We start from the raw sequence: 14,224 nt of genomic DNA, 5'->3' as shown, positions 1-14,224 counted from the left end.
ACAGTCCAGTCCTGTCTGTGCCTTCCATTCAGGGCCCAGCCCCGCCCCTTATCCCTCCCCTACGATTTCTGATCATTGAAATGGACTTGGTCTCTCTCTGCCAGCCCAGCTTCCTGTTAATCCAGGGCTAACCTTCACCTGTTCCCCTTCATGTAGTCTGTGCTTCCTTGATACCTCCAGTTCTGTCTAGAATCCACTCCTGGGTGGTACTGGGAATTGTTATTTAATGTGGGGCAAGTAGAAGACAGCCAGAATACTGAAGTCACTATTAATATGAAGAAGGTAAAGGCATGAAAGTCCCCAGTCACGGGATCTAAATTTACCGAGGTGGGGTCTATGGGACTGAGTGGCCTAAGAGGTCCTAGGAAAATAACTCTGTGTGCTCCAACTTTGATTTGAAGCTCTATCTAGATGCTGGGAGAAAGACTGGAGCCACGCTGAGGCAGGGCAGATGGGGGGTTACTGGGGCCTCAGAATGTTTTCTGTTTTCCAGCCTCAAATCCAGGATGGCTGGTGTCTACAGAGGGGCTGGCAGGGTAGTCAGAACCACCTGCTGGCTCTGCAGCTGACAGGGGTATTGGGCTCTAAAAAGCTGTCCACTGGCTTTCCCAGAAATGGTGCTTTGAACAGCCAAGGGACAGAGTGTCTCAGGAGTAAGCAAGGGGACACTGCTCAGCCTTGGCTCCAGATCAAGTGTTTTCTGGGCCACAACCCTGGGAGCTGCAGCCTTGTCTAGGCTGTGCAGGCTTCAAGAAAGCCAGCAAGGGCTGTGCACAGTGGGCAGAGGCTGATGGAAATTCTCCTGGATCAGGCTGGGGAAGGCCCCAGAGACAGAACAGGGAGAGTCACAAGGCAGGGCATGCAGAACTAGTCCTTTCTGATGCAACCGCTGAGCAAAAACAGACACCCAACCAAGTTCCAGGAACATGAGTGGAGAGAGCCCCTACTGCTGAGCCAGCAGTGGCCTGGAGACCTCACCAAAGGCTGGGGGCAGGGGCTCCGCCAGGCAGGCGCCTGGCCCTGGTGGTGGGGATCCAGCCCTTACTTTCTGCAGTTGCTGATAACAGGACCCCAGTGTACAACAAGTAGTAGTCATCACTGATAAGAAGCCTGGCCTGGGGCTAGTGCCTAGGAGGTACCTCCCAACTGGTTCATCCAATGCTGGCCGAATGAGGGTGAAGTGGTGAAGGGGGTGGAACTGTTTTGTTTTTAAAACTATTTTTCAGTTTCTCCAAGTATTCTAATTTTTTTTTGGGGGGGGGCAGGGTTGAGACAGAGTTTCTCTGTGGCTTTGGAGCTGTCCTGGAACTAGGTCTTGTAGACCAGGCTGGTCTTGAACTCACAGAGATCTACCTGCCTCTGCCTCTGCCTCTGCCTCCTGAGTGCCGGGCTTGGGCTTAAAGGCATGCGCCGCCGCCGCCGCCGCGCCGCCGCCGCCGCCGCCGCCACCGCCACCACCACCCAGCCAGTTTCTCCAAGTTTTCTAAGCTGTTTTTGTAAGTAGAGGTTAGGCCACCACTGTGGTTTCAGGTAGAGTGGAGAGGTAGGGATGAGGGGGTGGGATAAGGAGCCTCCATTCTAGTCATTCTGCTGGCCTTGAGGGGAGGGTGTGCTGTGTTTTCACATCATTCTTCCTGAGAAGCTAACCAGTTCCAGATTGAATTTTCCAGGACTGACTGAAGGTCTCTCCCAATCCCCACCCCTACCCAGGGTGGATAAGGGACCAGATCAGCCAGACCAGAGCACAGGAAGTTCCCCACCTGAAGGTATGAAAGAGGATCTTCAGCAAGTTGAGCCCACTGTCTGCTAGAAGCCCACAAGGGCAGGTCTGAGGGGCTAGTCCCTGTGGGCCAAGGGAGACAGGCTCTAGTCAGTTCCAGAAGAACTGCCCAAGCAACTCAGACCTCCTTACTAAAATCACACCTTGGCCTCTCTTCCTCACCTAAAGATTCCTCCTGATGGGCACATGGTCCAGAAGGAAGGTGGGAGACTGCTGTCCGGACACAGACTATGGCTTGAAACCCCAAAGCCATCTATTAAAAACTTAATTCCACTTATTTTGAGTTTTTTGATAAGCCCTCAAAATGGCCCTCTCTGCTTGTTCCATAGGTCTGGCTGGCCCATACTATGTAACCACATTGGCCTTGTCTCCTGGGAACCTTCCTGAGTCAGCTTCCAAACCTCTGAGATGACAATTGTGACTGTGGTACATCACTGATTTCAACAACCACAGGGAGGCAGAGCAGAGTGGGAAGTGTTTGGGTCCACTGGCATGAATGAGTTAATGCTTCTCCTGGCAACAGGCTAGCCCCACAGGTACAAACTCCTGTGATGTTAGGAAATGGCATGTACTCCTCACTGGATACGGCCATCAGATCCTGAACTTTTAGCCTCTGCAACTGTGAAGCTAAGGAAGCATTCTTCTACAGCTCACCCAGGAGTGAGGAATAGAGCTCAGTGGATGAAAAGAACACTTGTTCAGCATGTTCAAGGCCTTGGGCTCCATTCCCAGCAGTGCCTCCTCTGTCCTCCCCCCATCCATTGTTAGGTACTACAGCCACGGAGAATAGAAAGTGGACATTATATAGCCATGGCTCCTTTAAACAAGTCTGCCCATGCCATTATTATTCCAATTTTACAAACAAGAAAAAAAAGAAAAAAGAAACCAAGGGATGGGGGCAAACAAAAAATGAAGGGACCTAAGAGACTCAGTAGAGCTGAGATCTGAAGGCAATTCTACCTCTCAGCCCATCTGCCCTGGACCCCAAATGGGGCTGGGAGCCAGGGAGGCCTCCCTTGGTCACCGCCAGCCTTACCTTTGCAGAAACATGGATTCTTGTGTTGCAGCCCCAATCACCTTCTGAAAGCAGGATGGAAATACCTTTGGCACAGATAGGGATACAGAGGCCACAGAGGGGAGAGATGGGCTTAGCTTCATGCACAAGACAACTGGACTGGAACATGGATTTCTGGCTACTGGCTCCCATTCCAGATGACTCCCAGCCCCAACCAATCAAAGCTCATGAGGGCCCAAACAAAAGGTGCCTGGGACAACAGAAAACGCACTGGCCGCAAGATCCTTGGTCAGGAACCATGCCTGGAGCACACAGGTGCACAGCATCCTGCAACTGCCTCAAAGGAACTCTTAAGTTTCCCAGGGCAGAGAGGTGAACACAGCTACTGCCGGGGACCAAGAAATGGTTCCTCAACAAAATTGTCATCCAAGATCAAAACACCTCAGAGGAGTGAAGGGACAGACCCGCGCTCTATGGCATGGAGACCTCCAAAGACAACTGTGTTATAGATTTATTTGACAGTTGAACCGAGTCCATAAGTCAGACCCATGTGTAACGGATTGCTTCATGGTTGTCAGAGGCTAGTGTGCAGTATTTCCAAGGGTTACATCCAATGACACGACACAGAAAACACAAATGGACGGAAAGACAGATGTAATCATTAAGACAAGAGACGCTAAAACGTGCCCTAGTGTCCATGTGATTGATCTAAGGCGAGGACCCTTCTAAAGTGGGGACCCTAGTGATTGATCTAAAGCAGAGTGGCTTACTGCCACTAGGCGCTAACTATACTGTGTGAAACCAGGTGCCCAGTATGAAAACTATCTTGGAACCAAAAACTGGGGAACCTGCCTTCCCAGTGGTGACCTCTCCATGCCCAACTTGTCTCTAAATGTCTGTTCTTCACGAAGGACTAAATGGTGACAGAGCCGATGTAAGCAGCAGCAGAGGTGAGTGGTGGCACTGAGCAAACACATGATGTGGGGATAGAGTCCAGGGGAAGCAGCTGCTTGGGACTCCTTAACACTGTGCAAGAGGGGCATCATAAGGTTGGGGACAAGGAAGGAGCACCGTTCATCTGGGGATTAGCCAGCCCAAGTCTCCTCCCTTCTTGGCAGCTCTAAAGCCTTCCTTTTGGCTGACAGTCATGAAAAGGGTGCTTGCCAAGACCCATGGAGGAGAAAAAAAAAATAACAGGCCACAAAAAAAAAAAAAAAAAAAAACTAAAAGCAAACAAAAATAAAAGCCCTGCCTGCCCCAGGAGGAAAGAAGAACAAACAACACTTCTGGACTAAGGTCAGGACAGACTGGAAGACATGTTGGCCCACACCACAGGGACAGGAAGTTTCACTCAATGTCGTGCTGCTTTGCTCAAGGGGAAATACCACCCACCCTGAGACTTCAACTCACTGGCCTTTAGTGTCTTTTTTTTTTTTTTTAAGTTTTTTCTTTTTTAATATCCAAACCATCATTTTCAAAGAAAAAGGAAAAAAAAAAACCTGGCTTAAAAAAAAATTTTTTTTAAAAATTGCTTCAAAACTGATGTGGCAAGCCCCAGGCTTGACCCTTCCACCTGGAAGCCTGATCTCCCACAAGTTTTGCTGCCAGAGCCTAGCCAAGTGCCAATAAGGCAACCGTCCTGCGGCTGGCTCACCTTAACCAACTCTGGCTAAGTCTGGGTGGGCACTGACTGTCAGCATCACCTGAAAAGAAAAAGGCGAACACTGCCAAGCTGTTTAAACACTTCCCACAGAGCTAACCCTTCTTGGGAATGTATAAGTTATCTGGAGGGAGAGATGGGAGGTGGAGAAAAATAAATACCCAGATCTAAGTTACTGTCCCTGGGCCTCTGGTGCCGGCTCAGCCTCTGAGGCAGCAATGGCCTCCAGGGTGAAGGCCCTGATTGTCCAAATACTCTGAGACTTATCAGAGTTTCCAGTCTCCGGCAAGTGCCTGCCCTGGGTGTATGAGGCCCAGAGGGAGAAAAGGGGCCAGCCCCTCAGTTCCTATCTTCTGCCCTGGCCCAGCTCATGCCTGGCCCGGGCTCTGCCTGGAGGGACCCGGCTGGCTGTTGTGCAGTCCCAGGAGAGCTGGACTGCCCGCTTGGCCTGAGGGCACGCTGAGGGTCCTTGCTGCTCCTGCAGGCTACACGCTCAGGCCTGCTCCTTGTCAGCTCTCCAGAGTCGCTCCTTCACCTCAGGCGGCAGCGTGCTGAACAAGTCCTCCTCCACCACCAGACCACTGCGTTTGAGCAGTGGGCACTCGCCCAGCTCCACAGGTAGGCACTCCAGCCGGTTGCCCCGAAGCTCAATCTGTGTCAGGTTGGTCAGCTCACCCACTCTGGAGGGCAGTGACTGCAGTACGTTGTTGCCCAGGTGCAGAGCCCGCAGCTTCCGACACTGGAAGAGTTCTGGGGGGAGCGTCTCAATCTGCAGGAGTGAGCAAAGGGCCAGGGTGAGGTATATGGATGGACAGGGCCTTTGGGCTTTCCCACACACTTCAGTTTCTCTGGAACCTGACAATCCTTAGTGTGGGTCCAAATCTGGCCAACAGCTAGCTACCCATACATAGGTATTGCCTCTGCAGATACGTCATCCAGGAAGCCATCCTGACTTCCTGGGTCCTACAACATTCTTAATGCTAATCCTTCTGTCATCTCCTGGACTGTGGGCTCTAAAAGGGAAGCGTGCATCTACCCAGTACCTGCCCTTAAGAGGCATAGTAGGCCTACCCAACTCACCTCCACATCCCAGCTCGATCACTCCTTCTCCCAGGACATGCCTTCGTTACCTGTCAGGTCCCAGGGTTAACAAGGGTGCAGGGGCCTAGTACCGAGCACTCGGCACTTCCTGTTTGTCTATGTAGGAAGAACAGACAATATCCATGTGCAGCTTACCACAAGGTGGGCTCACTCAGCACAGATACTGTTTTTTTGTTTTGTTTTGTTTTTTTAATTTCCTTTGTGTGTGTGTGTGTGTGTGTGTGTGTGTGTGTGTGTGTGTGTGTGTGTAGGTCAGAGGACACTTGTGGGAGTCAGTTCACTCTTTCCCACTGTGTGGGTCCCTGGGATCAAGCTCAGGTTGTCAGGTTTGATAGCAGATGCTGTTCTCACTGAGCTATTTTTGTTTTTTGTTTTTTGTTTTTTTTTTTTCATGTGTATGGCTGTTTTACCAGCATGCATGTCTGTATAGCACATGAGTGCAGTGGCCACAGGAGCCAGAAGAGGACATCAGATTCCCTGGAATTTGAGTTATAGTTGTTAGCCATCATGGGGTGCTGGGAATTGAACCTGCGTCCTCTGGAAGAGCATTTAGTGCTCTTAACCTCAGAGTCATCTCTCCATTCCCCCAAAATGTACTTATTTTTATGTATGTAAATCCTCAACTGCATGTATGCATATATGTGCAGCCTAGTGCCTGTGGAGGCCAGAAGAGGATGTCAGGTTTCCTGGAGCTAGAGTTATGTGAATGCCGGGAACTAAACCCAAGTCTTCTGCAACAGGCGCTGACAACCACTGAGCCATCTCTCCAGTCCCTGTTGGTTTGGTGGTTGCTTGTTTTGAGACAGGGTCTCACTACCAAATCCTGAAACTTGTTCTGTAGGCCAGGTTGGCCTAGAACTCAGAGAAAACCGGCTGCCTCTGCCTCCCAAGTGCTGGGATTAAAGGTGTGCGCCACCACTACCCGGGCTCTTTCTTTCTTAAAGATTCATTTATTACATATACAATGTTCTGTCTGAGTGTTTGCCTGTAGGCCAGAAGAGGGCACCAGATGTCATTACAGATGGTTGTGAGCCACCATTGGTTGCTGGAAATTGAACTAAGGACCTCTGGAAGAATAGTTAGTGCTCTTAACCTCTGAGCCATATCTCCAGCCACCCCATCCCCCTTTTTAAAAAAAGATTTATTTACACTGGGCAGTGCCTGAGAAGATTGGAATAGGGTGCTTGGTTCTCTAGAATTGCAGTTATGGGTGGCTGTTAAGTTGTCTGATATGGGTGCTGAGGAATGAACTCATGTCCCCCAGAAGAGCATCCATCACTTTTTTTTTTTTTTTTTTTTTTTTTTTTTTTTCCGAGACAGGGTTTCTCTGTATAGCTTTGGAGGCTGTCCTGGCACTTGCTCTGGAGACCAGGCTGGCCTCGAACTCACAGAGATCCGCCTGCCTCTACTTCCCGAGTGCTGGGATTAAAGGTGTGCGCCACCAACGCCTGGTGAGCATCCATCACTCTTAATCTCTGAGTCACCTCCCTAGCTCTCAGCAGATATTGCTAACCCATCCAGTGTTCAAATCTACCAGTAAATAACCTGTGAATGCTTCCTATTGAGAGAACAGAAGACTGAAGACATGAACTTGTCTTGAAGCTCAGCATGTAAGAGATGGTGCCAGGAAAAAAAAAAAAAAAAAAAAAAAAAGATGATGCCAGGATTTGAACCTGGATCAGCAGTGACACTGACTACAGCAATGGCTGAGCAAGGGAAAAATTGTGGAGCTACACTAGAGTCATCCCTGGTGTCCTGGGCATGCAGGAAGAGCTCCAGGCATGGCAGACTCTCCCCTGCCCCTCTGTGGGAGTCAGCTGGAGACAAGGGCCCTTACCATGCCTAACTGAGAATGGGCAGGTGGAGAATGGGTTCTTACTGCCAAGCAGAGACCCGGTAGGCTTTACAACGCCCACTCTCAGTGACTCTGCCACCGTTCCTCTTTTTCTGCAAAGGAGAGGTGACACATGCCGTCTGAGTGGCCATTTCTGAGAGAGGATGCAAGCTTTGCTTTTTGCTGCCACTCACACAGGAACCACATTCTCAATTTGTCAAATACAGTGCTCTGTTCCAGAGCAGGAGGGAAGTCTCTTGTCCTCTTGGGCCTCGGTTTCCCCATTTGTGTGGTCCAGTTATCCTGCAACTCGCTCTGTAGACCAGACTGGCCTGGAACTCACAGATATCTGCCTGCCTCCCAAGTGCTGGGATTAAAGAGGTGCACCACTGCCTGGTCCAGTTTTCCCATTTCTGTTTTTTAGTTTTTCTCCATGAAGCCTTGGCTGTCCTGGAACTCACTCTGTAGACCAGGGTGGTCTCAAACTCACTCAGATCCGCCTGCCTCTGTTTCTTGAGTGTTGGCCGCCGCCGCCGCCGCCACCACCACCCAGCTGGTTTCCCATTTTTGAAACACAAAGTTTCAACTAGAAATACTTCTCATCTCCAGCATTCCTAACTCAGGACCTTTTTTCATTCTTGAACCTTAACCTCATAGGCTCTGGTTCCCAATGAACAACTTAGTTTTCTCAGCAGGGAAATAGGTGTGGCCACAGCCTCAAAGTCACCATAACGCTATTATCAGTGATTTGCTCAAGGAGATGTCTGACCTGGGTACCCAAAACTACCTCTGCTGTGGCTAGGGGTCAGGGATGGGGTAAGGTGGCTGAAGGATCTGAAGTTCAGGGATATGTAAGTCACGGGTAGATGGAAGTGGGACCTGCAGGACCCAGGGACCAGAGCCTTCCCAGAATAGTCACATTGCCTTCCTGCCCCCACCACCACACACATCCTGTGACCTCCTCTAATGATACAAAGTCAAGGGCAATAGAAATGGTTTTGGCCAGTGAGTGGCAAAGTCAGGTCCACTCAGAGTTAGTCTGTACTTCCAGAGATCTCTTCTTGAAATCCCCTCCCCAGAACCCCCCACTACCACCATGCCATCAAGCACTCCCTAGGCCTCAGAGAAAAGCACGGGTACTTTTGGTAGCTTGGCCGTGGCCACACCTAACTTTAGACCTGACCACAGTCCACTGAAAGCTTAAAGTGGTTTCCAACCACCCTGAATCCATCTATCCTGTCTCTTCAGAGACCTCCATAGCTCCCTGATTAAGCAGAAATGGCCTCTGGTCCACTTGATCTTCAATAAAGATGACCTTTGCATCCCTTGTCCATGGCTCCTCACCCTTCCTGACCAGCCATCTGGAAAGATGCTACCTCTGCAGAACTCACAGAACCCAGCCGCTGCTGTTCTGTCCAGTCACAAGCCAGATGCACAGCTGTCCTTTCACTGACTCCCCATGCATAAGGAGCCATATGAGCCAACCTGACCTTACTGTTTACCTCAAAGTTCAGGACCCCTCCTCATCTAGGAGCACAGCAAGGATGACTCTGAAAAGTCTCAGGATGAGTCATTGAGGGCCCTCTGAAGACCTGCACCTCCTCTCAGGTCCTGAGAACCACCTCATACTCCCTCCCCAACTGGTAACCCATGACCCCACCTCCAAAGGCGCTCCCACTCAATCTCATTCTGCCCCTAGCAGCCTTGTCCCACCTCACTGCACACCCTATTGTAGTCTCAGATCCAGGAGGGCTCTGCCTGCCTGTAACTGGTCCAAGCACATTTTTTCCTATAAAAGGCCTCTCTCTGGGTACTCATGGGGGTGGGGACAGGATGTGATTAAGCAACGTGCTAAACAGGGTGTCAGAGGGTCTCCTTCCTCTAGTACAGGACAACATGCCTCTGCCAGCTCCTTTCCTAAGGGGTGACCTCAGCCAACAGGCATGACACTAACAGGCAAGCTTAGTGTGAGAACCCGGGGGTGGGGGATGAGATAAGGCAAGGCTGAAAACTGGCCTACACCTTCCTGAACCCTGTAGGGGAGTCTGGGGTGGCAGCACCTGGGCATAGCAGGCACTTTGGAATAACCAGGCTCCAACATTATGCCACAGGGAGCCCCTTGGTACCCCACCCCCACATTAAAGAAGGATCGGCCTGTGCAGTACTTCCAAAAATGTTTTGTTTTTGCTTCCCCCGCCCCTTCAAGGACCTCCAATTTCTCTTTTCAATGGGTCCCACTATAGTGAAAACAACCAGAGCTGAACTACCCTCCTTGAACACCCTGAAATATATATAAACCATAATTGGGCATTGGTGGCACACACCTTTAATCCCAGCACTTGGGTGATGAGGCAGGCAGATCTCTGTGAGTTTGAGGCCAGCCTGGTCTACAGAGAGAGTTCCAGGACAGCCAGGGCTATACAGAGAACCCTGTCTTGAAAACAAAAAACAAAAACAAACCCCAAAAAACAAAGCAAAAAAAAAAAAAAACAAAAAAAAAACAATAAAACAAAAAAACCAACCCAACACCCCCCCCCCAATACATAAACCATAACTGGGGTAGGGAAATAAAGATTGTCCCAGTCAGTCCCTTTGACATGGAGGATACAGATGGCCTGCACTAAAGGTGCCTAGGGACAAAGGAAGGAAGCCCCCTAAGCCATAACCAGTCTGTGTCATATAGAGGTGAGTCTTGAGTCAGAGCCATTGTCCTCCATGTCTGAGGCTGGTAGAAACAGCTGCTGGTAGTAGGAGGCTGCAGTGTCCTATCTGCTCAAGGCCACCCCTCCACACTCAAGATCCAGCAGAACTTACTTAAAAGATTGCTGTAATGGAGACACAGAGATGGGCTGCATTGGTGCCCCAGCTCTGTTTCCTGATCCCTAACCTCAGGCTCCCCACCTTTTACAGGAAGACATCTGCAGGCCTTGAGCCTCCCATCTAACATCCAGTGGCTGCAGCCTGGTTTCCCCTGGGAGGTCAGATCACAAGCCAAAAAAGTGCCCTGCCCTCAACCCCAATCTAACTGCCCCATTACTTCTTGGTGGGGGATCTCCAATCACACAAAGAGCTGGCACACAGGGGCCACCTACAGTTTCAAGGGCATTGCTTCCCACAATGCGACACCCCAGTGGTTTGAACAATTTCTTCTCCAGAAAAGCAGGTGGAGATAACCCACCCCATCTAAGCCCAACTTTTCCCTCCACTACCCCAAGGCAGAGGAGAGGGGCATGAGCAATGCTGGAGCTACAGAAACCATGTGGCTTCACCTCAGCCAGCAAAGCCACCCACAGAGTTTCTCTTGCTGAGGGGACCCAGGCTGGTCCCTTGGCTCAAAATCTCATTGGAGACATACTGAGGGGGATAGAGACCACAAACTCCAGGTGAAGACGTGCCTTCCACCACCCTACTCCAAGAGAACCTGGGTCTTGGGATTCCTGTGTTATGTACACCCTTAAGCACAGGCCCTGCCTGACCGCACTGCTCTTGTAGCAGAACTCTGAGCTTATGTTACAAGGACAGAATCCCAGCCTGAGATTCTGATTTAGCAGATCTTCCATGAGGCCCGGGAGTGTGGCTCCTGAACAAGCACCCGTGGTTTTTTTTCTTTTCCGAGACAGGGTTTCTGTGTGGCTTTGGAGGCTGTCCTGGAACTAGCTCTTGTAGACCAGGCTGGTCTTGATCTCACAGAGATCCACCTGCCTCTGCCTCCCCAGTGCTGGGACTAAAGGCGTGCGCCACCGCCGCCTGGCTGCTCCGTGTTTCTAGAAACAAGTGAGGACCTTAACCCCAGAAGCATCCCACTGTCCAGAGACACTAGTTCTCTGAGAACCCAGCAGGCAACCCTGTGGCAGGTCACTCACCCTATTGGCCGTGACGGCCAGGTTCTGGAGGTTCTGCAGGAGGCCGATGTCAGCAGGAAGGAAGGTCAGGTTGTTGTGGCTGAGGTCCAGGTAGCGCAGCTTGCGGCAGTAGAAAAGCTGGGTGGGGATCTTCTCGATCTTGTTGCGGTTCAGGTAGAGGCGCTCAAGGTTGGTGAGGTTGCCGATCTGGATGGGGATGTAGGCAATGTGATTGTACCACAGCTTAAGGCAGGTGAGGCGGTGCAGATGCTGGAAGCTAATGATCTCCTCAATGGTCTTGAGGTTGTTGTCCTTCAGGTCAATCTCCTGCAGGTTGTGGAGGCTAAAGATGGAGTGAGGGATACGCTCCAGGTCACAGCGTATCAGTTCCAGCTCTGTCAGGTTCACCATCTTCTTGAGGCTGTTGAGGACGATGAGCTTGGTGCCCTCATTGTTGATGGAAAGCTTCTGTAGATGCACGCCCACATCTGTGACTACCTGTGGTAGCTTGCTCAGGTTGCTTTTGAGCCGCAGCACCTTGAGGCGCTTGAGCTCCCGAAGCCCATCAATGACAATGTAGCGGTTGTTCTCTGCACTCAGGTTGCCGGTCAAGTGCAGCTCCTCCAGTGTCTTCAGGCTGTAGATCCACAGTGGAATCTCCTTGATGTCAGTGAACTTGATGTGCAGTGCCCGCAGGTTCTCACGCAGGAAGGCCAGAGCAGGAGCCTCGATCTTAGCTGCTGTGTGGTACAGCCACAACTCCTTCAGGCCTGTGAGCTGGGCAATGCTGGGCGGGATGGTCACATCGGGGATCAGTTCCAGCTTCAGGACCTCTAGCTCCACCAGGTCAAACACAGTGTCAGGGATGCCACTGAGCATGAACAGGTGCAACTCCAGTTTGTCCTGGGCGTTTTTGGTGAGCCGCTGCCGCAGCTTGTCCAGCGTCCACTCATTGTTGAGGTTCAGCTGCCGCAGTTTGTTTTCACTCACTTCAGACAGGAAGACAGCGAAACGCTTCGAGTAGAGCGGGTCGTACTGGTCGATGAGGTGCAGCATGAAGGCAAAGTCGTTCTTGACATCTGGGATGTCACTGTAGCTGCTCTCCTCTCGGATGGACTCAAATGAGTACTTCTTGAGGGAACGCCGCAACATCCACCACAGTGTGTACATGCAGATGAGACCATAGAAGATGACCAAGCTGATGTAGAAGGATGCTAAGATCTTAAAGAGTGTGGCCAGAGGGTGGGCACACCGGTAGGTTCGGTAGCCTGTCAGGCTCTCAATGTCTACAGTGCAGTCCACATCGAACTGGATGTTGTGCACATAGTAGACAGTGTAGCAGATGATAAGGATGAACTTGATCACCTTGATGATGGTCTGTCGCATGTAGAGGCGGTACACGATGTCCCCTTCCTCCACGTGGGTCCGAAACTTCTTCACCTTCTCAAACAGCGCCTTTGCCTGCTCCCCTTCTTTCTTGTCCAGCACGCCTGTCTCGGATCGGTCCACGATACCCTGCTCAATCCGTGACTTGGTCCGCTGAAGCATGGGCACAGTGGCCTCCACGTCCTCGCTGACTGTAGATGACTTCTTGTCCATGGAGCCATTCATTTTGCTGAAGGCTGGCTTGGGGTCACTCTCCTCCACCACTGTCTCTGACAGGGCCCTTGTGGTCCACGGCGAATCGAAGCACTTGAGCAGGATAGACACAAAGTGCTCCAGCTTTGAACTGGTGCGTGGGAACTTGAACCAGAAGTTGCTACAGGCCAGGAAGATAAGGGTGTGCAGGAGCACGAGGTAGGGGAAGTACTTGGCAAACCAGTGCAGGCGGTTCTCATAACACACAGCGTCCACGTAGTTGTACTGATGTCGGTCTAGGTCATACTTGATCCCTGTGGGGCCTGTGTCGGGATTGGGCAGGACTGTGGAGTTGGGATAAGTGGGCTCTGGGCTGGAGGCCACCCAGCCTCGGAAGGAATCATTGCAGGAATCTTTGGTGACCCACTTACAAGGCAGGCAGATCATCTTGTCCTGGGTGACTTGCAGTGTTCCTCCGAAGACAGCAATCATCAGCATGACAATGGAGATGTAGTCAGTGAACACATCCCACCATGGCTTTAGGATCCGGTATGCTGGCTGTGTGTCTGCAAAGTAGCGCAGCTCTGTCACCGGGATCATGATTTAACCTGAAAGGGATCCATAAGAGGGAGTTACTACAATGCAGATTCAAAATTCTGGACCCCAGACATAAGGGAAAAATTCAAAAATTCTACAACTAGAGCTTGGTGGTGGCGGCAAATGTCTTTAATCCCAGCACTTGGGAGACAGAGGCAGGTGGATCGCTGTGAGTTTGAGGCCAGCCTGGTCTCCAGAGTGAGTTCCAGGACAACCAGGACTGTTACACAGAGAAATTGTATCTTGGAGAAAAAAAATCTGTCACTGTCTAAAACTCCATTCTACATGTCAGGTGTGATGTCACACGCCTTGAATCCTAGCACTTGAGACGCAGAAGCAGGTGGATGGATCTCTGGGAGTTCAATGCAACCCTGGTCTATAAAACAAGTTCCAGGGCACCCAGGGCTATACAGAGAAATCCTGTCAAAACAAAACAAAACACCAAACTCTCAAAGTCTGGGAACCAGCACTATGATACTATGACCTGGAGGGGTTTCTGCAGTGAGGAAGGCAGAGGAAACTTACCAAGAACTCATTCATTTTTTTTTGGGGGGGGGACGTGCATTTGTTTGTTGTTGTTTTGAGACAGGGTTTCTCTGGGTTACCTCCCTGGCTGTCCTGGAACTCACTCTGTAGACCAGGCTGGGATTAAAAAGGCATGCGCTGCAGCCGCCATACTACCACCACCCAGCTGCAGCCAGTATCCTGATCCATCTTTCCAACCCCCAAGAACTCATTCTTGTAAAACAAACCTTGAAGTTTAAAAATCTACACACATAGTCAGGTGTGGTGGCATATTCCTTTAATCCCAAAGCAG

At 50.8% G+C, this 14,224-nt stretch overlaps 1 protein-coding gene across 2 annotated transcripts in view; it reads right to left on the bottom strand.

The window, feature by feature from the left end:
* Window positions 1-3,291: 3,291 nt before the first annotated feature.
* The window catches only part of Lrrc8a (leucine rich repeat containing 8 VRAC subunit A), a 29,122-nt gene continuing 18,189 nt past the window's right edge, over window positions 3,292-14,224 (bottom strand). For both annotated transcript variants that reach the window (XM_027423173.2, XM_035446327.1), the window contains exons 3-4: window positions 11,254-13,418; window positions 3,292-5,224 (exon numbers count right to left, since the gene is read on the bottom strand). In XM_027423173.2, the coding sequence (XP_027278974.1) occupies window positions 4,949-5,224; window positions 11,254-13,410 (2,433 nt within the window). In that variant the 5' untranslated portion in view covers window positions 13,411-13,418 and the 3' untranslated portion in view covers window positions 3,292-4,948. The remainder of the gene's footprint in view (window positions 5,225-11,253; window positions 13,419-14,224) is intronic.

This window comes from Cricetulus griseus, chromosome 6, assembly GCF_003668045.3.
Source record: "Cricetulus griseus strain 17A/GY chromosome 6, alternate assembly CriGri-PICRH-1.0, whole genome shotgun sequence".
Lineage (NCBI taxonomy): Eukaryota > Metazoa > Chordata > Mammalia > Rodentia > Cricetidae > Cricetulus > Cricetulus griseus.
The sequence above is the reverse complement of the archived record's forward strand: the minus strand, read 5'-3'. Positions and strand labels throughout refer to the sequence as shown.